The sequence below is a fragment of the Neoarius graeffei genome, chromosome 7 (genome assembly GCF_027579695.1).
Source record: "Neoarius graeffei isolate fNeoGra1 chromosome 7, fNeoGra1.pri, whole genome shotgun sequence".
Classification (NCBI taxonomy): Eukaryota; Metazoa; Chordata; class Actinopteri; order Siluriformes; family Ariidae; genus Neoarius; species Neoarius graeffei.
This window is the reverse complement of record NC_083575.1, coordinates 27,141,862-27,167,708: the sequence shown is the minus strand read 5'-3', so window position 1 is coordinate 27,167,708 and position 25,847 is coordinate 27,141,862. Positions and strand designations below refer to the sequence as shown.

The following is a 25,847-nucleotide window of genomic DNA, read 5'->3' as shown; positions in this document are numbered from 1 at the left end:
ATTTTGTTTGAATTACAAACCAGCACTCAGTGAGGTTTTTGTAATTTTATTTATTCACTACTTGACTTTCCAAGGCACAAGTTGGTTGAGCTATAAGCAAGCCAGATTGTCAAATAAGACCTTTCATGAGTCATACAGGAACAGGTTTGTTTGCGTCATCAAACTATATGATACTGTATTTTGGAAATGGTGGTTTCATTAGCTCATCCGGCTGCAGGCCAGGCTGGATGAGCTTATGCAATCATGCGCCGTCCGTCCGTCGTCCATCATTGTCTGTCCACAATTTACAAAAATTGCTACTCCTCCTACAGGATTGATCAGATTTTGATCAAACTCGCATACAATCTTCCCCAGGTGGGTGTGCATAAAACTTATCAAGATGGTTGCACCACCTGTCATATTTACGATTTTATTGGCGTCTGAAATTTTTGGGTGACTTGTCACATTAAACGGTGCTCTTCGTAAACTGCTGGGATGTTTTCACTGAAACTCACCCAGAAGACTCTAAAGACATATTCCAACAAGAATTGTTCACCAGGTGGTGCCACCTACCATGGATGAGGCTACAGAGGGGTCACGTGCAATTTCACGAAAATCGCTTCTCCTCCTACAGGAGTGATCCAATTTTGATCAAACTCCTATGGAATGTTCCCCAGGTTGGTATGTATAAAAAGTTGTCAAGACAGTTGCACCACCTGTCATATTTACGATTTTATTGGCGTCTGAAATTTTTGGGTGACTTGTCACATTAAACGGTGCTCTTCGTAAACTGCTGGGATGTTTTCACTGAAACTCACCCAGAAGACTCTAAAGACATATTACAACAAGAATTGTTCACCAGGTGGCGCCACCTATCATGGCTGAGGCTACAGAGGGGTCACGTGCAATTTCACGAAAATCGCTACTCCTCCCACAGGATTGATTGCATTTCAAACTCCCACACAAAAACAGTGGCTGGTATGAGCTACAGCCTCATTGAGGCTTTTTTTTTTTTTAATTAAGCTTAAGTTTCAGGAACAGACACAGACGTCAGAACACTACACACATTTTGAGGCTTTTCCTTATTATATGGTCTGGAAATCTTGTTTTTACACAATAGTGATCATATCATTGGAAACGTAACATGCTATGGGATTTTCTTTCTGAAAATAGTAAAAAAGAAAAGAGTTTGTCTGTTATGAGTAAGCACGAAATGTCTTAAACACTTACACATTTTAATAATGGACTGTAATTTTCATTGACTTTTCAATTGTATGGTGAGACAGTCATAATGGATGCTTTTAGGAAAAATAATTTTCTTGTCCTTGTCCATTTTATTGTCTCTGCTTGAACCCCATGACAGATGTGAGGTTGGAACGGAGAACTGGGTGCAGTGTAATGACTCTCCCATTAAGATCTGTAAATACCCCGTGCCCGGCCTGTTCGAGGGTCATTCCTATTACTTCCGTGTGCGTGCTGTTAATGCACATGGCATCAGCAGACCTTCCAGAATGTCTGAACCCATCGCTGCAGTGGATCCTACCGAGTTTGAGAGACTTCATGGTAAAAATAAGCAAAATCTCTAATTTGTTATAAATGATATCGTGTGTGTCAGATTCTGGATTAACTCCTGCTTTTTGTTTTAACAGCTGCAAGACTCGGTGGAAAACTTGACATTGTTACCCATCACGATGACCTTGAAGGTAGTGTGGAATCATGTGATCATTCAGTTCTTTCAAAACTAAACTGACCTCTTTATTAGGAACCCCTGCACACCTTCTCATTCATGCAATTATCATGGGGCAGCAGTGCAATGCTTAGAACTTTGACTTTGACAATGACTTTTCCTAATTTAGCATGGCTGTTGAGGCCTGATGATGTGGATTGAGTATTTCAGAAACTGCTGATCTCTTGGGATATTTACACACAACAGTCTCTAGACTTTTCACAGAAGGTACGGGGGGGGGGGGAACCAACAACAAACCTTGTTGTTGTGAAAGATCGATTCAGAGGAAAATAATCAGAATGGTTTGTGCTGATAAGTAGAGTCATGGTAAGTCAAATAATCACTCTTTACAACCGTGGTGAGCAAAAAAGCATCTCAGAATGCACAACATGCTGAACCTTGGTGCGGATGTGCTACAATAGCAGAAGGTGTCATCGTGTTCCATTTCTGTAAGCCAAGAACATGACTGTGAGGACACAGACTCGCTGAAACTGATATTTTTCCAATCTTGCACAAATGAGCAGCTGTACAGGTGTTCATATTAACGTGAAATGGTTAATGTCACAAATTTTGACTTTCATCAAGAATCATTTTTATTCCATCAATTTTATTTACACAAGATAATGACTAGTCATTAATGTATTATTTGAGTCAGTAGCAGTTAATTTAATAGAAAATATCAGTTTATGATGATTAAATAAAGAAAAAACCCATGTCCAAAGAGGATATTCAAATTTATTCTATTCACATTCACTGTATATAAGCAATCGCATGCTCTGATTGGCTGCTCAACTACGAGGATATCAGCTCATACACTGTGAGTAGAGAAAAACAAAATGGCAGAGTGTGTTGCTGAACCAACAGAGGACAAAATAAAAACTCTACTCGAAAACAAAATCCCCCAAAATATAAAAAAAGCAACAAAATATGGAATGAAAGTATTTGATGGTAAGAATGTATCTTTTTTATTTTTCACGAATTATTATTTTCGCATTTTTCACAAATTGCTACTGTCATTTCGCCGGTTTGTTTACATTCGAAGTGGAAATGAACGTCGAAGTCGGATGTTTTGTATCAAGTTTTTATTTATTGAATTTGAAAAAAATAAAAATAAAACTGCTCTCTTACTCAAAATCCAGTGAATGTGGATAGAATAAAACAGTTATTCCACTCAATTTTGTCATACATGGCTTATAGCCGACTTGGTGCTACACGCCCCATCGGCTGTCAGCTCATGTATGACTCGATTTTGTGGAAAAATTGTTAAATATTTTATCTCTTTCAAAAAGAGCTGAAATAATAAAAAAAAATTAACTTTCCTAAATCTAGATGTTTTGACCCAAAAATCAATAAAGGAAATCAATAAATGCATACAGTGGTGCTTGAAAGTTTGTGAACCCTTTAGAATTTTCTCTATTTCTGCATAAATATGATCTAAAACATCATCAGATTTTCACACAAGTCCTAAAAGTAGATAAAGAGAACACAGTTAAACAAATGAGACAAAAATATTATACTTGGTCATTTATTTATTGAGGAAAATGATCCAATATTACATATCTGTGAGTGGCAAAAGTATGTGAACCTTTGCTTTCAGTATCTGGTGTGACCTCCTTGTGCAGCAATAACTGCAACTAAACGTTTCTGGTAACTGTTGATCAGTCCTGCACACTGGCTTGGAGGAATTTTAGCCCGTTCCTCCATACAGAACAGCTTCAACTCTGGGATGTTGGTGGGTTTCCTCACATGAACTGCTCGCTTCAGGTCCTTCCACAACATTCTGATTGGATTAAGGTCAGGACTTTGACTTGGCCATTCCAAAACATTAACTTTATTCTTCTTTAACCATTCTTTGGTAGAACAACTTGTGTGCTTTGGGTCGTTGTCTTGCTGCATGACCCAGTGTCTCTTGAGATTCAGTTCATAGACAGATGTCCTGACATTTTCCTTTAGAATTCGCTGGTATAATTCAGAATTCATTGTTCCATCAATGATAGCAAGCTGTCCTGGCCCAGTTGCAGTAAAACAGGCCCAAACCATGATACTACCACCACCATGTTTCACAGATGGGATAAGGTTCCTATGCTGGAATGCAGTGTTTTCCTTTCTCCAAACATAACGCTTCTCATTTAAACCAAAAAGTTCCATTTTGGTCTCATCCGTCCACAAAACATTTTTCCAATAGATAGTTTTCACATGACGTCACAGAGTCGGGGATTCCCTAGTGGCGGCCATCTTGTGGGTCAAGCTTACCGTACGGGTGACTGAGCACACATTGTAACGCGCGAGTACAAAGTCTTCAAAAGAACCCAAGCAGGCTATTTAAAGCTAGCAATGGTGCACACCTGTTGTATTCACGGCTGTCGTAATAGGTCAGATGATGACGTCAAGCGGAGCTTTTATGGAATTCCCACTGTACGGGAGCACAAAGGTGAGCAAACAAAGAAACTCAGCATACAAAGGAGAAATCTATGGCTTGCGAGAATCAACCGCAAGGATTATCAGCCTTCCAAACACAGCAAAGTCTGCTCCGATCATTTTATAAGTGGTAAGTTGTTTAAATAAACAATCAATTGTGTTTAAGTTTGTTTTTGGAAACCAAAACATCATGTGAACAATCTCTGGAGAATGCCTAACTGGAACCACTGAGTGTACGTTTACATTGTAATGTACACTTAATATCGCTCGTTTGTCACGTTTCTATTTGAAACTTGTCACTTCACTCACGCAAGGGTAATTTTTGAAAAACATTTTAGGTCTATTCTGTATGATTTGATTTGTGTTTGGGATGCAAACAGCGTGCCTTTTGGTGGATGCCGCCTGAATCGCGCAGATCCGGTGTGCAGGACTGCGCAAATGTGCGCAGCTTTCCGATTTAAACTGTTTTTTTCTCATCCTTATACTTCCTGTTTCATGGACTGTAACGGATTTGCTTATTTAGTAATTTTAATACAGAATTTACTTTGAAATTATAATCAGACACTCCAACGCCCCCCCTAAAAAAAAAAATCGGATCCGCGCGATTCAGGCGGCATCTGACAAAAGGCGCGCTGTGAACAGGGGCGTCACTAGACCCAAGACCATACTGGGGCACAAAAGGGGCACAGGAAATGTATGCGAGCGCGCGAAGCGCGCGAGCTAAAAATTTTGCACTATATTTATATTTATATTTTTTATATAATATATATTACATTTTATGTAATATATATTATATTTTATGTAATATATATTTATATATTGATATTTATATTTAGAAACGGCCTGCTTAAAACTAGTCACTAGAGCTGTAAAACTCAAAATGATTACGAGGACACTGAATCCAGGTCAATCATTTAATAATAACAGTATGAATATTTGCAACATTTGTGATAATAGCAATGTAATACTTATACTGTTGGTAATATTGTAAAAGAACATATTAACATACAATACAACACCGCCGAGTTTTTAAACTCAACCAAGAGTACTTAATGGCCAACAGTATTCACACTTGATACCTTTTAAATCACCAAACATATCTTTGTAAGCACACGCATTTTCAGCATTGAACATCTCTAAACACAATCCAAAAGCCTCTAAAAGCACCACTGTGTGTGTGTGTGTGTGTGTGTGTGTGTGTGTGTGTGTGTTACAAAAATGACAGTGGAATTACTGTCTACTAACCTGTAAACAGTTGAAAAACACGGAGAGATGGTTTCCCCTGCTCTGAATTTCATTGCATCTGAGGGCTGCTGGAGTCTGCGGTCCCCATAGCAACCAAGATGTTACTCATGTCACGCGCACACTTTTTTCACATTGCTTAGTGTGCGCGAGGCCAGCCAAAACTACCAATGTAAAAGCATTGTAGATGGTCTTCTTCGCGCATCGGTTAGCCTACCCCACGTTATGAATTAATTAAATTGCAGCTATTCCCAAGTTTAAAATTCAGAGCGTTTCGTCACTGGATTTTTTTTACTGGGGCACTACAGATCTATACTGGGGCACGTGCCCCAGTAAAATACCCCTGGCGACGCCGATGGCTGTGAATATATAAAGTTGTATATATCAGACAGCCTTTAAAGTTTGATGAAGTCAGTTTCAGGCTTTGGAGCAGGCTTTGGCAGTTTCAGGCTTTGGCAGCCCTGCATAGTCACTTGAAAATGCATCTTTGTCCACTTCGTAGGGGTCAATTCCCCCAATCAAGGCCAGTTTGGCTGCATACCGTTGTCGTGAGATGTCGTCTAATGTATCTATATACTTCTATTTGCTTGATTTTGCCGACATTGATCTTTATTTTAGAAAACTGACTATATAACTTCATAAATTCGTCCGAGATAACGTAGCCGGTAGTGGCGATGGTCCGTTTTGTTTGCCCCGCAAGATGGCGGCTGGGGGGCGTTCCCCGGAATGCCGTGACATCAGTGAAAACTATCTATAGCCTTCTGTCTTGTCCACGTGATTTTTAGCAAACTGCAGATGAGCAGCAATGTTCTTTTTGGAGAGCAGTGGCTTTTTCCTTGCAACCCTGCCATGCAAACCATTGTTGTTCAGTGTTCTTCTGATGGTGGACTCATGAACATTAACATTAGCCAATGTGAGAGAGGCCTTCAGCTGCTTAGAAGTTACCCTAGGGTCCTTTGTGACCTCACCGACTATTACACGCCTTGCTTTTGGAGTGATCTTTGTTGGTCGACCACTCCTGGGGAGGGTAACAATGGTCTTGAATTTCCTCCATTTGTACACAATCTGTCTGACTGTGGATTGGTGGAGTCCAAACTCTTTAGAGATGGTTTTGTAACCTTTTCCAGCCTGATGAGCATCGACAATGCTTTTTCTGAGGTCCTCAGAAATCTCCTTTGTTCGTGCCATAATACACTTCCACAAACATGTGTTGTGAAGATCAGACTTTGATAGATCCCTGTTCTTAAATTGAAAAACAGGGTGCCCACTCACACCTGATTGTCATCCCATTGATTGAAAATACATGACTCTAATTTCACTTTCAAATTAACTGCTAATCCTAGAGGTTCACATACTTTTGCCACTCACAGATATGTAATATTGGAACATTTTCCTCAATAAATAAATGACCAAGTATAATATTTTTGTCTCATTTGTTTAACTGGGTTCTCTTTATCTACTTTTGGGACTTGTATGAAAATCTGATGATGTTTTAGGTCATATTTATGCAGAAATATAGAACATTCTAAAGGGTTCACAAACTTTCAAGCACCACCGTACTTTATTCAGTCATATTTTGTTTGTTTTGCTTTCCTCTGATCAGCTTTACTCGTATTATTCCTTGTAGATACAATTAAACCTTGGCCCATCACCTTTTGTTTGTTTTATTTTCATTATTCCTCTCATGGTTTTATCTTTTTTTGTTGTTGCAAAAAACAGTAATTATCCCGGCCATAATTGGCTCACCAATCGAGAGGTGCTGATTAGATTTTGATGAGAATTCCATCAGGAAAGGAGTGTCCGACCATCTGTGGCACTTTTTCAAACTGGAATTAACACATCAACTGTTGTCAGGAGTGTGTGTGTTTGTGTGGGTGTTTACACCAATAATGCAGATGATGCTCACATTTTAACAGTCCCATCATATAATATCTTTTGAAAGCATAACGAATGACACTGAGATGTTTTCGAGAAGTGTTTGTGGATGAGAAAAGGATTGAAGATGAAACACTGTTTTTCGCATGCAGTAATTCTGTTTGATGTGATTTGGCTGCAGCTGAGGGAACACCTCCTGGAGCGCCATCCAGTGTCTACGCCTCTGAGACTGATCGAACATATGTTGTGCTCAGCTGGACCCCCCCGGTGTACCACAACAGGACCCCCATGTGGTATTACATCGAGAAGGTTGGTACAGTCATAAAGTGCCATAAAGGTAACCCATTTGATGCTCACTTAGTCCGTATCACGTTCACACTTTTATTTACAGTTAGCCATCAGTTTATGCACATAAACTAAGAGGAGCAGTTTGGTGTAAGCATTTCTCGATTGCTAGCTGGCATTGTTGTGTGAAGTAATGGAGTGCTTTTTGATGGATTGGTTTAATCTCTGGATGGAAGCCGTTGCTGGCAAAGAGTGATAAAAAAAAACAAAAAACCCACACACTCGATTTTAATCTCACTCTCTGTTCCACAAAGCTCACTACCCCCCCATCAAATCAATTTCACTGCTGATGTTAACACTTTAAAGACAGTTGTAATTAACCATCTATTTAAATCTGTGAATTGAGAGACTGGAATTATTGTAAGAGTTTCTTGATTGTCAGCTGACACAGCTGGGTGAAGTAATGGAGTGCTTTTCAATGGCTTAGACTCTGGTTGGCAGTAACTCCTGGCAGAGAGTGAACACTCAAGTGCCAGTGCGTTCACCGCGCTACGCCGTCTTCAACCTGGCTGAAGGGACGGAATACCTTTTCCGCATCCTCTCAGCGAACATGTATGGCACCAGTGAGCCCTCCAAGCCCACTGCCCCCATCAAAACTCAAGAACTGCGTGGTAAGAACTTGAACAAAATGGTTCAAGGCATTTTATTTTTCTACCCAGGCATGATTTCACAAATAGAAATATGTTTATTTATGTATTTCTATTCCAAAGTGTTTTTTTTCCTATTCAAATGTCTTTTGTATTTTGTTATAACCCTCACATCTGCCATTAAGAGGATGTTCAAGCATGTGAATGGTGTGTTTTGTTTGGGTGTTTATATTGCTTATAGTTAGGAGGATAAGATTAATTGGGTCTTATGAAATAAATTTTACAGAAATGGTCATCTGAAGTCAGTGGTGTAGCCAGGAATGAATTTCAAAGAAATATACTAAATAAAACCACCATATGATTTGTAAAAAAAAAAAAAAAAAAAAAAAAAAATATATATATATATATATATATATATATATATATATATATATATATATATATATATATATATAATATAGTCAAGACATTTTTTCTGGCCATTTTGAGCATTTAATCGACCCCACAAATGTGATGCTCCAGAAACTCAATCTGCTCAAAGGAAGGTCAGTTTTATAGCTTCTCTAAAGAGCTCAACTGTTTTCAGCTGTGCTAACATGATTGTACAAGGGTTTTCTAATCATCCATTAGCCTTCTGAGGCAATGAGCAAACACATTGTACCATTAGAACACTGGAGTGAGAGTTGCTGGAAATGGGCCTCTATACACCTATGGAGATATTGCACCAAAAACCAGACATTTGCAGCTAGAATAGTCATTTACCACATTAGCAATGTATAGAGTGGATTTCTGATTAGTTTAAAGTGATCTTCATTGAAAAGAACAGTGCTTTTCTTTCAAAAATAAGGAAATTTCAAAGTGACCCCAAACTTTTGAACGGTAGTGTGTGTGTATATATATATATATATATATATATATATATATATATATATATATATATATATATATATATAATATTTTATATATATTCTGGGCACACATGGCACAGTGAGCCTCCAGTATTTCATCTGTTCAATATCCCTATGCTCAGAGTGTAGCTGGAACACACAGACTTTTAATTTTTTAATCCTGTTTCTCATAAAAGCAGCCAAGAAATGTGATTAAACAAACTAAAGGACACATTTATTTGATGTTTAGGTGCAAATACTGTGTGTATATACATACTCAAACACGTGGTATAAGTATTTGCCAACCACCCACATTAGGAATTACCCTGAACACCCCCCATAGCTACACTTCGACCTGAAGAGTGAGCCAAAAATGGAAGTTGATTTCAAGGCTAGATCAGGAGAACAGTAATTAAATTGCCAATGCTGCTATAAGCCGTAACAAATGCATGCTCTGAAAGTCATCTGGAAGTTTAATCAGCAGTGGATGATCATTGTAATGAGGTTCTCTGATTCTCCAGGTGTTCCTTCAGCTCCTGGTCAGGTTGTGGCCACAAGAGAAACCAATACATCTGTTCTGATCCAGTGGGCCCCTCCAAAGGAGCCAAATAACCTCATTGGCTATTATATTGACTTGTGTGTTAAAGGATCAAAGAACTGGATCTCTGCCAACCACAAGCCGCACAAGAAGACAGAGTATGTCCTCTAATCAAAACGGTGTAATGCATATTGCAGTTTTCTGAGCTTTCCTGAGCAAGTTTCAGTCTGATAGTGGTAAATAGAATGTATAAATCATTAAAAGAAAAAAGAAGCTTTCTAGGATCATAGGTGGTAAAAGTACAGAAATTCTTTACTCTTCACTAAATAATGTAATTACCCATCTTTTAGTAAAAGATGAAATTCTTCATTCAAGTTAAAGTAGAAAAGTATACACTCCGAAATTTACTAAAAGTATTATGCTAAAAGTCAAAGAAATATTCATAAAAGAAAAAGACATCTGATTGACATCCCACACAGATTTTACTTGCTGATGCTAAATTAGTGGCCTTTTCACAAAGGAATGTAGAAAACATTAGCTAAGGTAACTCGCAATAGCTTTAATCGTAATCTCTCAAATTGCTAGCTAGCAAGATAATAACAAGCTAATAGCTAGCTGTCACAGTACAAACTGCTTTGATAAATGTATGAAGTGTAAGTAATAACAGACAGATTACAGTGATTGGTATCAGGTCTCATTTTTACTGTTATCTCTGTTAGGAATTTCAATCAACTCAGCTGTTTGATGCAAAAAACAAAGTCACCTTATGGCTTTACAAATATGATAACAGAGAAATGTAGTGATGTGTTTGGAAATGTAGCAAGTACAAGTTGAAAAGTGTTTTAATTTTAAGTGATACTCAAAATCTGTTATTCTGACCATTTTGGATTTAAACCTAAGCAGCGCTGCTTGTGTTTCAGGTTTGTCATTCACGGTCTTAAAACAGGTGAAACGTATGCGTTCCGCGTGCAGGCCATCAATGAGCTGGGTCTCAGTGAGGAGTCGCAGGAATCAGCGCCACTGACTGTCAAAGCTGCTCTCAGTACGTATGTGCATGACCAAGCCCACTACTCTGTCAAGCTGGGACACAAAGTCCATTTTGTCTTCTTAGGAGAATAATCAATTGTCTTTGCCAGTTTGCTATTGCACTGACAGGGATGGACTAAAAAGCATTATGGAAAGCACGAATAAAAAAAAAGTAAACTCAACCCTGTTCAGAGATTAATAAAATGTATGTAGTTAAGAGTTAACAATAAATTACAATGTGGGCAAATTTTCTTCTGAGAAGAGCACATAGAATTGGCATTATTTTATTAATTTGACAAAATAATATAGCAAATTAAAGCATGATAAAATATCCTACATTCTGCACATATGTTAAGTCTGAACAGTTAAGCAAAATGGGACAAGCTGGATCAAGTGCTACTGTACAAATTTCAGAACAATCAGGGTGGAAGCCTGTCAAGCCTGTCGTTGAAGTCAAAAACGAGTTCAATATCATGCTAGCTGAATGGAATATATTTGATAGACCATGAAAAAAGCCAGCTAATAATAATAATAATATTATTATTATTATACACACTTGCTTCATATCAGCATTCTTGCAGGCCAACGCGAGCTTAACTGCGAGTCGGCACTGTTAGCTTGGCAGTGAAGTCACCTTCCAGCCAGTGTAGCGTTCATCAGTAGTGTTAGTGAATGCTAATAAAGCAGTCAAGTCAGTGCTATTGAGAGCAAGTAGCACAGGCTAATGACTGAGAAACTAAGATTTCTGCCTCCAGACTCTTCTTCTATGCATGCTCGCCTCAGTATTTTTCACTCATACTGAAGTATTCATATCCCTATGTAATTTACTTAGTTACTTTTAAAATCAACATCGACAGCTACACACAACGGAGCTAACTGGCAGCCTGCTGCTAATCCCTTACAAAATCCTTTGCCTGTTGCTTTTTTGGTGTCTGGCTAAATTTTGGCTGAGCTGAAGTCCCAGCTCTAATAGTAATGGTTCGTCACTGCTTGTAAATATGTATGAAGAACATTTAATGAAGTTTCGGTAGCCTTTTGTGTGTTCGACATGTCTTTCTCTTTCCAGGCGAACAAAGAAATGGTTCTGCACATGCGCAGCAGAAAACTCATTGAATATTCACATCAGCTTCGATGTGTGACGTTGTCTTGACAACCATGCAATATCGTAAACCATATTCAACTCTCATTCATAATTGGGTAGAGTGGTGTAATACAAGTAGGATAAGCGATATGCTAACAATATTGCATACTATCGAACCAAATGGCTGAAACCTGCAAGCAGGGAATAGAATACATGTTTTTATTCCATCAAAGCAGTGCCCTGTATGTATAATAATTATATTTATGAAATTTGGCAGACATCCTTATCCAGAGCGACTTCAGTTATGTAATATTACATTTATACAACAGACCAGTTGAGGATTAAGGGCCCAGCTGTGGCAGCTTGGTGGTGCTGGGATTTCAACCCACAACCTTCCTATCAGAAGTCCACTGTCTTAACCAGGAAAGATGGAAAGTTGCCATGATATGTAATATGATAATTAGGACTATTAATACTAGGCCGATTCATGCAGCAATATATTGCCAATATACTAGATTCCTTTGAGATGTTTATTTAATCACCATGTTATCATATTGGTCTTTTTTCTTTTTTTATTGGTCTCATACATTAATTATGATAATCAAAATAAATTTAAGTTGATTATTATAACTCTATCCTCTCTGGTCTTCCTCACAAACTTCTTCATAAAGTTTAGTTGGTTCAGAGTTCAGCTGCCTGTATCATTACTAGAACTCCTTCAGGAGAACATATGACTCCTGTCCTCCAGCAGCTTCACTGACTTCCTGTTAAAAACTGTATTGACTGGGTTCTGCTTCTCACTTTTAAGGCACTTCATAACCGAGCACCTCTGACTCTCTCTGACTTACTTCAAATCTGCACACCTTCTCGTACTCTTAGATCTTCTTCTTCCATCAATCTCATTATACCTCCAACTCATTCCATCATAACCATGGGGTTTAGAGCTTTCAGTCGTGTCGCCCATCACCTCTGGAATGCTTTTCTTTCCTCATGACATTCATAATATTGATTGTCTTCTAACCTTCAAATCCCATCTTAAAACACCCCTTTTCAAACTTGCCTATTCTGTCTGACTTCAGTGCTAATGACTTTTACCTTGTATTGCACTTAAGAGCAAAAAAAAAAAAAGAGCAGCTTCTGAAGTCAGTATTTTCTATCCCCAGTTTCTTTCAGGTTTTAAGGAAAGCGCTTGCACTTAAAGGTGGTGGTCAAGATGCTTTTGAAATATCCCAAAACTGACACTCAATTCAAGTGCATAATAAGGATGGCACACATAGAGGAAAAACACTGAAGTCTATGCATAACCCTTCTTGGGAGGCACGGTGGTGTAGTGGTTAGCACTCTCGCCTCACAGCAAGAAGGTTCTGGGTTTGAGCCCAGTGGCTGACTGGGGCCTTTCTGTGTGGAGTTTGCATGTTCTCCCCGTATCTGTGTGGGTTTCCTCCGGGTCCTTCGGTTTCTCCCACAGTCCAAAGACATGCAGGTTAGGCTAAATGGTGGCTCTAAATTGACTGGAGGTGTGAATGTGAGTGTGAATGGTTGTTTGTCTCTATGGCCCTGTCCACACGGCAACGGATTCAGGTGAATCTGATAAAATTGTTTATCATTTCGGCCTGGCGTCCACATGGCACCGGCATTTTGGGTGCCCCAAAACGAAATCTTTTGAGAACAGGTTCCAGAGTGAAAAAAATCTGGCAACGGAGCCGTTGCGAAGTCGTCTGGATGAGGAGAACGGATTTGTTTACGATGACGTCACAACCACGTGCTTCACGCCGGGTAGAAGTGTAACGAACTCGATGCGAGTTGTCAACAAATCCTATAACTTGGTTCATGAAACGCGCTTACAAAATATTTTCACTGTGAATATTTATTGTGGGCGGCACGGTGGTGTAGTGGTTAGCGCTGTCGCCTCACAGCAAGAAGGTCCTGGGTTCGAGCCCCGGGGCCGGCGAGGGCCTTTCTGTGCGGAGTTTGCATGTTCTCCCCGTGTCCGCGTGGGTTTCCTCCGGGTGCTCCGGTTTCCCCCACAGTCCAAAGACATGCAGGTTAGGTTAACTGGTGACTCTAAATTGACCGTAGGTGTGAGTGTGAATGGTTGTCTGTGTCTATGTGTCAGCCCTGTGATGACCTGGCGACTTGTCCAGGGTGTACCCCGCCTTTCGCCCGTAGTCAGCTGGGATAGGCTCCAGCTTGCCTGCGACCCTGTAGAAGGATAAAGCGGCTAGAGATAATGAGATGAGATGAGATGAGATATTTATTGTGTAATGGTGCAAAGTGAGAGAGAGAGGAGAAAGAGAGAGAGAGAGTGAGAGAATAGCCCTTAGGGCAGAGTCAATCCCGCCAGCAAAAATGGGGAAAAAAAAGGAGCGATCTCACCTCTTCAGATGTTGGTTTAAGTCCGACAATACATTCCTCAAAAAGGGCGTAGAAGAACAAAGTAATCCATCAATGTGTAGCATTCAATTTATTCCGGACCATTAAAGAATTCTGGAGGATATCAGAATGTTGGCGTACCGGCTTCCATCTACCCCTGTTCATTCCTCTTTCGGTGTCTCCATTCAAAAAACGAGCACGTGATTTAAAGGGACCATATCCATAGGATAGGGAGTGAGAAAGTGTGTGCGTGTGACAGTGACAGGGATAGTAACTGCGCATGCGTCTACTTCTATTGTTCTGGTGTCTCCGATGGGACCGTCTTACAGCGCACGTAGAGGTGTGGCATGTGAATTGCATTGTTTTCAGCAAGCATTGCGTTGCCATATGAACCTGATATTTTACTGATCCGTTGCCCATGTGGACGCGATATTTAAAAAAAAAAAATCTCGTTGCCGTTGTCGTGTGGATGTAGCCTATGTGTCAGCCCTGCGATGATCTGTCGACTTGTCCAGGGTGTACCCCGCCTCTCGCCCATAGTCAGCTGGGATAGGCTCCAGCTTGCCCGCGATCCTGCACAGGATAAGCAGTTACGGATAATGGAATGGAATGGAATAACCCGTCTCTGAATACACATAACTTTCCCCATATAAATACTCATGTACCTCTTTGACCAACTTTGATTAAGACCTTAAAGCAGCAGCTTTCCATCTTTGTTAGTCATCCAGTGGGTATAGCTGCAACACTTGCTTTAGTATGGAACCAGGCATTTGAAACTTCAACTATTTTCACGGACAGTTTCAAGCACATTTTTCTGTCAAATTGCAGAAAAAGAAAAAAAAACCTCTTCCAAATGACATTTGGGATCTTTTCAAAACTAAATGTTAACTACTGTGTGTTCCATGATTTCCAAAGTACAACCCCGATTCCAAAAAAGTTGGGATAAAGTACAAATTGTAAATAAAAACGGAATGCAATGATGTGGAAGTTTCAAAATTCCATATTTTATTCAAAATAGAACATAGATGACATATCAAATGTTTAAACTGAGAAAATGTATCATTTAAAGAGAAAAATTAGGTGATTTTAAATTTCATGACAACACCACATCTCAAAAAAGTTGGGACAAGGCCATGTTTACCACTGTGAGACATCCCCTTTTCTCTTTACAACAGTCTGTAAACGTCTGGGGACTGAGGAGACAAGTTGCTCAAGTTTAGGGATAGGAATGTTAACCCATTCTTGTCTAATGTAGGATTCTAGTTGCTCAACTGTCTTAGGTATTTTTTGTTGTATCTTCCGTTTTATGATGCGCCAAATGTTTTCTATGGGTGAAAGATCCGGACTGCAGGCTGGCCAGTTCAGTACCCGGACCCTTCTTCTACGCAGCCATGATGCTGTAATTGATGCAGTATGTGGTTTGGCATTGTCATGTTGGAAAATGCAAGGTCTTCCCTGAAAGAGACGTCGTCTGGATGGGAGCATATGTTGCTCTAGAACCTGGATATACCTTTCAGCATTGATGGTGTCTTTCCAGATGTGTAAGCTGCCCATGCCACACGCACTAATGCAACCCCATACCATGAGAGATGCAGGCTTCTGAACTGAGCGCTGATAACAACTTGGGTCGTCCTTCTCCTCTTTAGTCTGAATGACACGGTGTCCCTGATTTCCATAAAGAACTACAAATTTTGATTCGTCTGACCACAGAACAGTTTTTCACTTTGCCACAGTCCATTTTAAATGAGCCTTGGCCCAGAGAAGACGTCTGCACTTCTGGATCATGTTTAGATACGGCTTCTTCTTTGAACTATAGAGTTTTTGCTGGCAATGGCGGATGGCATGGTGAATTGTGTTCACAGATGATGTTCTCTGGAAATATTCCTGAGCCCATTTTGTGATTTCCAATACAGAAGCATGCCTGTATGTGATGCAGTGCCGTCTAAGGGCCCGAAGATCACGGGCACCCAGTATGGTTTTCCGGCCTTGACCCTTACGCACAGAGATTCTTCCAGATTCTCTGAATCTTTTTATGATATTATGCACTGTAGATGATGATATGTTCAAACTCTTTGCAATTTTACACTGTCGAACTCCTTTCTGATATTGCTCCACTATTTGTCGGCACAGAATTAGGGGGATTGGTGATCCTCTTCCCATCTTTACTTCTGAGAGCCGCTGCCACTCCAAGGTGCTCTTTTTATACCCAGTCATGTTAATGACCTATTGCCAATTGACCTAATGAGTTGCAATTTGGTCCTCCAGTTGTTCCTTTTTTGTACCTTTAACTTTTCCAGCCTCTTATTGCCCCTGTCCCAACTTTTTTGAGATGTGTTGCTGTCATGAAATTTCAAATGAGCCAATATTTGGCATGAAATTTCAAAATGTCTCACTTTCGACATTTGAAATGTTGTCTATGTTCTATTGTGAATACAATATCAGTTTTTGAGATTTGTAAATTATTGCATTCCATTTTTATTTACAATTTGTACTTTATCCCAACTTTTTTGGAATCAGGGTTGTAGCTGGGTGTGAAACACAACACCTGACAACAGATATCCTTTGGATTTCGCCAAGTCTTTCAGAATAAAAAGCTGGTATTAATCTAGTCTTGCACATAATCAATGCTGTGGACCACTGTAGCCTATTTGGTTTTCTTCAAGTCTGAAAGTAATGTCCATCCATCCATTATCCGTAACTGCTTATCCTGTGCAGGGTCGCTGGCAAGCCGGAGCCTATCCTGGCTGACTATGGGCGAGAGGTGGGGTACACCCTGGACAAGTCGCCAGGTCATCGCAGGGCTGACACATAGAGAGAGAGAGAGACAACCATTCACACTCACATTCACACCTACGGTCAATTTAGAGCCATCAATTAACCTAACCTGCATGTCTTTGGACTGTGGGGGAAACCGGAGCACCTGGAGGAAACCCACACAGACACGGGGAGAACATGCAAACTCCATACAGAAAGGCCTTCATCAGCTGCTGGGCTCGAACCCAGAACCTTCTTGCTGTGAGGTGACAGTGCTAACCACTACATCACTGTGCTTCCTCGAAAGTAATGTGAAGCATTGAAATAGAAACTTGAAGAACAACCTAACCAGAATAAAGTGGTTACCCAGTGAGGGAGTGAATATACATTACACACGTAAAAATTTCAGATCAAATATACCGAATAATCAGTATGTGCCCAGACAGTCATCCATATTACGTTCAGCATAATGCTGAAGCAAATAAAATTGCTTCATAAATCAGTGTGTGGCCTTAATACTGCAGGAGTTTATGACAGTGGATGCATTGTGACTTAGCATAGAAAACTTTCTGAATGTTGATTTAAACAACCACTTTCATGTCAGGCTCGTATTCATAATTCGCAACAAATACCAGTCATAATGTATTGCATCCACCATAAATCATTCCTGCATTATAAGTCACAGCAGACAATAAATGGTCACGAATTGACTTTATTAAAAGCCAGAGATAGCCAGAGTACAGCGTGTTGCTGTGGACATTGAGTAATAGGCACGTAAAGCGCAAGTCATCTATCTTGTGTGCAGAGCCTCCCTCAGCTCCATACGACATCGCTCTCCTCCACTGCGATGGCCAATCCATGGTGCTCAGCTGGAAGCATCCTGTCCGCTGCGGGGGAGCTGAGGTCACTGCCTATTACATCGACAAGTACAATGTGGCCAAGAAAGCATGGCACGAAGTCAACGTCCCTCCCCTTAAGGAGAGGCGATACAAGGTTTCTACAAATTTACCTGCTACACTCTGCCATGGTTGACGTTAGTTTTAGATGAAAAATTTCAAATGATGTGTCATTTTTCTTTTCCATGTCTACAGGTTCCAAACCTGACTCCTGGGTCAGTGTATCAGTTCAGGGTTTATGCTGCTAATTTAATCGGCTTGAGTGATCCATCTGCTGTTAGCCCTCCGTTCGTATGTGAGGCATGGAACATGCCTGAGCCAGGTAACAAACACCACACAGACTGTACATTAAAGAAATACTACGTGACCTGATGAAAGCCTTAAACAATGCAAGTGAAAATGCTTTTGCATTTTCTTCCCCAATAAAATTAGTCATCGTTTGGTGAAAAAAATCTTTGAAACAATTTTCTGTACATGTTCTCAGCCAAGCCAAAACATTTCTAGTGTTTAGTATTCACTTTGTTAGCTTTTCACTGGATAATAGAAGTAGTTGGAAGTCTTCATAATTATACCAGCAACCATGGCCTAAAGGTGAGAGACACAGCCTTGGGCCCAAAGGGTCGCTGGTTTGATTCCCTAAACTGGCAGGAAAATCCATGGCTGAAGTGCTCTTGAGCAAGGCACCTAACCCCTACCTGCTCTCCAGGCACTGGATATGTGTGTGTGTGTGGTCAATGTACGTTGCTCTGGATAAGAGCATCTGCTAAATGCCTGTAATGTAATGTACCAGAAAGCTTGAAGTGACACTGACGATAATACGTTTTTTTTTTACTTTGAACCCATGGACTATGCCGTCTGTTTGACACGATCACAAATTAAAAATGAGATTTCAAAGTTTTACAGTGTCATCTGAGCATAGATTTATGGAACATCCATCAGTTGTTAGCTACATTAATGTTTATTGAAATTGTAAACCTCAGACACCAAATATCAGGTGAAAAAAAGTATTTAAACGATTGTAGGTATCAAATTTTTAAATCAAACTTCATTTCCTTGCAGATATAAGTTAGTCCTGAGTGCTATAATAATACAATTGTTTCTCTATCTGTGTTTTACACTAAAAATGTACATATCTATAATTTGGATTTCAACATAAAATGGGCGTGGCATAAACAGAAGCCCCCCCCGAAACACTCTAAACACTTTAAAGTAGCACTTTATGATACATTTTCTTTCTTCAAAACTTAGTCGTACTTCTGCCATTATTAGGGCTAATTTGATCTGAAAAGAAATGAAAAATCCAATGAGTTATGAGGAGTCAAAATGTGAGCACATTTTTTGGGGACACCCTGTAGATTGGGGTGTGATATAGATTCGACTGGATTTCAGTAGCACATCTGACACACATTTAGACAATGTAGAGTTGTAGAATAATGTTCATGTATCAAAATATCACCCACCCATGACACTGCCTTGATTTATGATCAGTATTACTAGAAAAATGATGAATTGAAAACAATTATTGAGGATGGTGGACTCCGACTTTTGGAAACTTTCTGCCCAGGTCCAACCTATGATCTGAGTGTCACTGAAGTCAGAGATGACTCTATGGTGGTGCAGTGGAAGGCTCCTGTTTACAGTGGTGCCAGCTCCATCACTGGGTACTATGTGGACATGTGTAAGACAGGTACTGATACCTGGATCACTACTAATGCCAGTGCTGTGACCCACTGCTACCTAAAGGTAATGTCTCCGGTGATGTCTATGTGAAAGTAAGCATGCAAAAACATTTTACTGGACTGTCAGTTTGACACTTGGACAAAAAGTGTACAGCATACAATGGTGCTTGAAAGTTTGTGAACCCTTTAGAATTTTCTATATTTCTGCATAAATATGACCTAAAACATCAGATTTTCACACAAGTCCTGAAAGTAGATAAAGAGAACCCAGTTAAACAAATGAGACAAAAATATTATACTTGGTCATTTATTTATTGAGGAAAATGATCCAGTATTACATATCTGTGAGTGGCAAAAGTATGTGAACCTTTGCTTTCAGTATCTGGTGTGACCTCATTGTGCAGCAATAAATGCAGCTAAACGTTTCTGGTAACTGTTGATCAGTCCTGCACACTGGCTTGGAGGAATTTTAGCCCATTCCTCTGTACAGAACAGCTTCAACTCTGGGATGTTGGTGAGTTTCCTCACATGAACTGCTCGCTTCAGGTCCTTCTACAACATTTCGATTGGATTAAGGTCAGGACTTTGACTTGGCCATTCCAAAACATTAACTTTATTCTTCTTTAACCATTCTTTGGTAGAACGACTTGTGTGCTTAGGGTCATTGTCTTGCTGCATGAACCACCTTCTCTTGAGATTCAGTTCATGGACAGATGTCCTGACATTCGCTGGTACAATTCAGAATTCATTGTTCCATCAATGATGGCAAGCCGTCCTGGCCCAGATGCAGCAAAACAGGCCCAAACCATGATACTACCACCACCATGTTTCACAGATGGGATAAGGTTCTTATGCTGGAATGCAGGGTTTTCCTTTCTCCAAACATAAAACTTCTCATTTAAACCCAAAAGTTCTATTTTGGTCTCATCCATCCACAAAACATTTTTCCAATAGCCTTCTGGCTTGTCCACGTGATCTTTAGCAAACTGCAGATGAGCAGCAATGTTCTTTTTGGAGAGCAGTGGCTTTCTCCTTGCAACCCTGCCATGCACACCATTGTTGTTCAGTGTTCTCCTGATGGTGGACTCATGAACATTAACATTAGCCAATGTGAGAGAGGCCTTCAGTTACTTAGAAGTTACCCTGGGGTCCTTTGTGACCTCACCGACTATTACACGCCTTGCTCTTGGAGTGATCTTTGTTGGTCGATCACTCCTGGGGAGGGTAACAATGGTCTTAAATTTCCTCCATTTGTACACAATCTGTCTGACTGTGGACTGGTGGAGTCCAAACTCTTTAGAGATGGTTTTGTAACCTTTTCCAGCCTGATGAGCATCAACAACGCTTTTTCTGAGGTCCTCAGAAATCTCCTTTGTTTGTGTCATGATACACTTCCACAAACATGTCTTGTGAAGATCGGACTTTGATAGATCCCTGTCCTTTAAATAAAACAGGGTGCCCACTCACACCTGATTGTCATCCCATTGATTGAAAACACCTGACTCTAATTTCACCTTAAAATTAACTGCTAATCCTAGACGTTCACATACTTTTGCCACTCACAGGTATGTAATATTGGAACATTTTCCTCAATAAATAAATGACCAAGTATAATATTTTTGTCTCATTTGTTTAACTGGATTCTCTTTATCTACTTTTAGGACTTGTGTGAAAATCTGATGATGTTTTAGGTCATATTTATGCAGAAATATAGAAAATTATAAAGGGTTCACAAACTTTCAAGCACCACTGTATACAGTATAAAATACACATAATGTATAACACAAAAAACAATGTAATGTGTGATTCTTAGGTGAAGGACTTGGAGATGGGATCATCCTACGTGTTCCGTGTGCGTGCTGAGAACGCCCAAGGAATTGGAAATACTTCGATATCCTCTGACTCCGTGTGTGCCAAGGCGCTTCCAGGTAACACACACACACACACACACGAACACATAGATTTAAGCAGCCCACACGCCCACTACTACATGGACTGCCAACCATCTCAGCTATATCGGGAGGCATCAGGCTGAAGAAACGGGAACAACGTAAACAGCTTGCAGTGTGAGAGGTCATGTTAAAGAAAGAGAGAGAAATAGAAAGAGGGAGGGAGACGGCACTCTGAAGTGGTGCAGGAGGCAGATGTCTGCCTGGCTGTAGATAAGAAAAAAAAGCAAACGAGATGATTCATCTTGAACTGGTTAAAACATTCATACACGAGAAAGGAAGGCACACCCTTCCACCAGCAGAGTGCACTGTGGACTTGTGTGTGTGTGTGTGTGTGTGTGTGTGTGTGTGTGTGTGTGAGAGAGAGAGAGAGAGAGAGAGAGAGAGAGAGAGACAGTGTGAGGATAGGACACCATCGGACAATGAAGGACAGATGCGTTGGAGGCGAGTGTGCCCCATAATCCCACTGTATCCATGCCATAAATCCGACATGTCTACCCAATATCCCTTACACATTTCTGAAGTTAGGCTGATTTATGTGTATACACTTGTTTTTATACGTGTTCTTTTGAAGGTGCTCAGGAAATCAAGTGTGGCGTGGACAAGGAGACTGGGGACATTTATCTGTCTTTTGAGAGCTGTCAGATGACCGAGAAATCCCAGTTTGTGTGGAAGAAGTCCTATGAAGAAATCACAGATTTCTCCAAAGATATTGCAGTTAAAACATCAGGCAGTTGGTAAGCAGTATTTGTGGCTAGCTGTTATGAAAAGCATCTGAAACAGCTTCATATGTATTAAAACATATTTAAGCCTGTTTGTGCACTGACCCAGTGTGTCGTTTGCTTCTCTGTGCTTGTTAAAGCTCAACTTTGTTGTTCAAGAACCCAGACAAAGAGGATATAGGCACTTACTCGGTTTCTGTCACCAACACTGATGGTGCTTCAGCCAGTTACAAAATCTCATCAGAAGGTGAGAGATGGTGATTAAGGAAGAAATATAATGCATATACTATCGTAGTACTATAGTCTACTTAAATAATATTGGCTCGTGTTGAGTGGTACGTCAGATATATTCCATTCAGCTAACATGATATTGAACTAGTCGAAGATGAGTTTAATATCATGCTAGCTGAATGGAATATATCTGATATACCATGATAAAAGCTAGCTAACTATTATTATTATACATACACGCTCTCTTCATATCAGCATCTCCAGTATTCTTGAAAGCCAACACTAGCTTACCCGTGGGTTGGCGCTGTCAGTGCGGCAGTCCAGTTATCTTCCAGCTGGTGTAGCATTCATCAGTCATGTTAGCGAATGCTAATAAAGCGGTCAAGCCAGTGCTACCGAGAGCTAGTAACACAGGCTAACGATGGAGAAATGAAAATTTCTGTCTCCAGATTCTTCTTCCATGCACACTTGCCACAGTATTTTTCACTCAGACTTAAGTATTCGTTTCCCTATGTAATTTACTTTTAAAATCAACATCAACAACTACTGCACACAACGGAGTGACCTGGCAGCCAAAATTCTCTCAAACTCTTCCGTATTTAATGAAGCAAACCTGGTGGCCATGTTTGTTTACAAATTGCTGCAGTCGCTTGCTATGGTAGCGTGGAAGTTTTACGTCTCTGACATGTCTCTTTTCAAGTCTTTTGACGTATGTTTTTCTCTTGTAAATATGTGTCAAGAAGATCCAATGAAGTTTTGGTAGCCTTTTGGGTGTTCAACGCGTCTTTCTCTTTCCCGGCGAGCACAGAAATGAGAGAAGTTTCTCATTGGATATTCACACTCTGAAGTATGACGTTGTGTTATCTGGACAATGTGCAATATTGTAGCAATATTGCACACTCATTCTCCATTGGGTAGAGTGACATAATACAAGTAGGATAAGCGATATGTGAGCAATATTGCATGCTGTCAAACCAAATGAATGAAACCGGCTAGAAGGGAATAGAATACGTTTTTATTCCATCACAAAAGTGTCCTGCATGTATAACAATATACTATAGTCATTATTGATATTCTCAACACATTGAATGCATAGATGTTTAGCCAGAAATTATCATCTGAGTGGCCAAAGATGTGACAAACCACAGTCATTTCATATCCTAGTGCCATATGCAGCCATTGCTGCACAGCATAAATGCAACTAGAGGCAAAAGTTTACTCACCTCACTTCAGAAGAGAATAAACAGCACTTCAGCAAAGCCAATGAACTAGACCTTGATCCTTATGTACTGTCCCTGAATGCAGATTCCACTTTGACTGGCAGAAAACTTTAGTCGGAACATATGCACAGATGTTTAAAATCATGCAGCTACAGGTCAAGAGCTTTAGGTACACTGTAAAATATAATAAGTTGACTTTACTTAAAAAAAATATGCAAAGTCGTTGCCTCAAAAAAAGTCATTTATGTTGATTTAGATAAATTAGATTGGGTTAACTTATTTTTTGTGAGTTTGCAGTACTCAAATTAACTTAGATTAGTTTGATTACATTAACTTATTTTTTGTGAGTTTGCAGTACTCAAATTAACTTAGATTAGTTTGATTACATTAACTTATTTATTTTAAGTTTACAGTACTCAAATCAATGGCTTTCAGATATCTTTTTTCATAAATTTAACTTAATATTCATGAATTGTGAAAGCTTAATTCTCTAGTTTTACTCATCCTTCATATTGAGGCCAATTTAACTTTAATTTTCTTGACCAAAGAGTTTTGCGAAAGACAATAGGACACATGCTAATTTAATAAAAAAAAAAAACAAAAACACACAATACAAGGTAATGAGCCCCCAAACAAATGAATGGTGAACACATTGGATTTACTTTGCAATTAACATTTATTTTAAATGCTAAACAACGCATCATTTAAGGCTCTGGAAACATGTTCCACTTTTGTTAATCCTGGTGCATGTGCTGAAAAGACCGCGCGTAGATGGGGCAGGTCTGCGCATGTCTAAACACAATGCCCAAAGGACTCTGGGACAATAAATTATATTTTCTAATTTAACTGAAGTGGAGTACACTAAGTTAAGTGTGTTCTCCAACTTGAAATTAGCAGTTATTTATTTAATATTAGTGTTGACAACAGGTTGATGATTTCTAAGTTTGATTCACTAATCATTTCTAATTAATTTGAATATTTGCATTTACAGTGTATTGTTCACAGCAAACAGCTGAATGAGTTAAAAATGTGATTTCGGTGACTTTGACCGTGATGCTAGTTGGGATGGCTTGTATATTTTTTGAAACTGCTGATCTGGAATTTTCTCACACTCGAGAATATATCTTGAGTTTAGACAGAATGGGGTGAAATACAACAACAGCAGCAACAACAATAACAAAACATCTAGTGAGTGGTAGTTCTGGAGATAGGTTCAAGCTGACAGGAACTCAAATAAACACTCTTTTCAACCGTGATGAACTGAAAAGCATCTCAGAACACGTCAAACAAACGTGAGGAGAAATACAACAACAGAAGACCACATTGGGTTCTAGTGCTGTCAGCCATGAACAGGAATCTAAGGCTACGGTGGACACAGTGGGCAGACTGCAGAAATGTCACCTTGTCTTTTTTCCAATCTTTAACTGCTCAGTTTCAGTGAGTCTGTGGGCGGATCGGCTGTATTGCTGCTTGTTGAAGATGTATTGCATATAGTCAAGTGTATTAGGACGGTCGATTCTCAGTATAAATGAAAATTAATCTTCTTGATGAAGCCCTGACAATAACATTGATGCAGCCAGTGTCTTATTCAGTTCTCTAAATAGCTGTGATTATACAGGGTGTTTAAAAAAAATTGATATTATTTGAGATGTATATATCCCAGAAACTACATAGTCTAGGCAAATGAAACTGACCAGGCTTAATGTTGAGCAGTATACCGGTAAGATTTATTCCTCAAAATTTCAATGGGAAATTCAAAAGGTATGTGGATTCCTTGAACGATTTCACAAATTTTCAATATTCGCGAACCCGCTCGACTGTCTCTTCCGACGCTGGTGGTCATCCAGATCCTTTTGCCCTGCACACACAGCCTTCCTCTTTGAACTTTTTGTGCCATGTCCAAATCTGCATTGCAGTTGGTGCATTTTTAGAGAATTATCTCTTAAATGCACGCTGCACAGGCTTGTTCGACTGTGTTCGAGCGTACTTGAACACACAAAACGCATTTTCTTTTCCAGTGAATGGCATTTCTTTTCCTAAAAAGATAAAAACAAAAAACATTAAACATAAATTTTCGACCTGTTTCCACACGTGCTGTTAAAATTTGAGGTCAGTTGAATGAGAACTGGTAAAGTTATTGGATTGTGAAATTATATCAAATATTTTAAAACACCTTGTATAATGTGATGTCACATGAACTGTGCACAAGCATAATTTGGGGTTAAAGATTTTTCCAACTTTGTCCACTGGAACATAATCATGTCTTAAAATCACTGTCATTAGGCAAGTAATCTCAGGTTGTCAAAAACAATGCACCAT

At 39.6% G+C, this 25,847-nt stretch overlaps 1 protein-coding gene across 1 annotated transcript in view; it reads left to right on the top strand.

The window, feature by feature from the left end:
- myom2b (myomesin 2b) overlaps window positions 1-25,847 on the top strand; it is a 68,262-nt gene that overhangs the window by 20,509 nt on the left and 21,906 nt on the right. Inside the window, exons 11-22 of the mRNA XM_060924625.1 lie at window positions 1,343-1,542; window positions 1,629-1,682; window positions 7,422-7,549; window positions 8,013-8,196; window positions 9,581-9,755; window positions 10,518-10,639; window positions 17,637-17,824; window positions 17,923-18,049; window positions 19,292-19,470; window positions 21,220-21,334; window positions 21,930-22,092; window positions 22,218-22,324. Coding sequence (XP_060780608.1) covers window positions 1,343-1,542; window positions 1,629-1,682; window positions 7,422-7,549; window positions 8,013-8,196; window positions 9,581-9,755; window positions 10,518-10,639; window positions 17,637-17,824; window positions 17,923-18,049; window positions 19,292-19,470; window positions 21,220-21,334; window positions 21,930-22,092; window positions 22,218-22,324 — 1,742 coding nt within the window. The remainder of the gene's footprint in view (window positions 1-1,342; window positions 1,543-1,628; window positions 1,683-7,421; window positions 7,550-8,012; window positions 8,197-9,580; window positions 9,756-10,517; window positions 10,640-17,636; window positions 17,825-17,922; window positions 18,050-19,291; window positions 19,471-21,219; window positions 21,335-21,929; window positions 22,093-22,217; window positions 22,325-25,847) is intronic.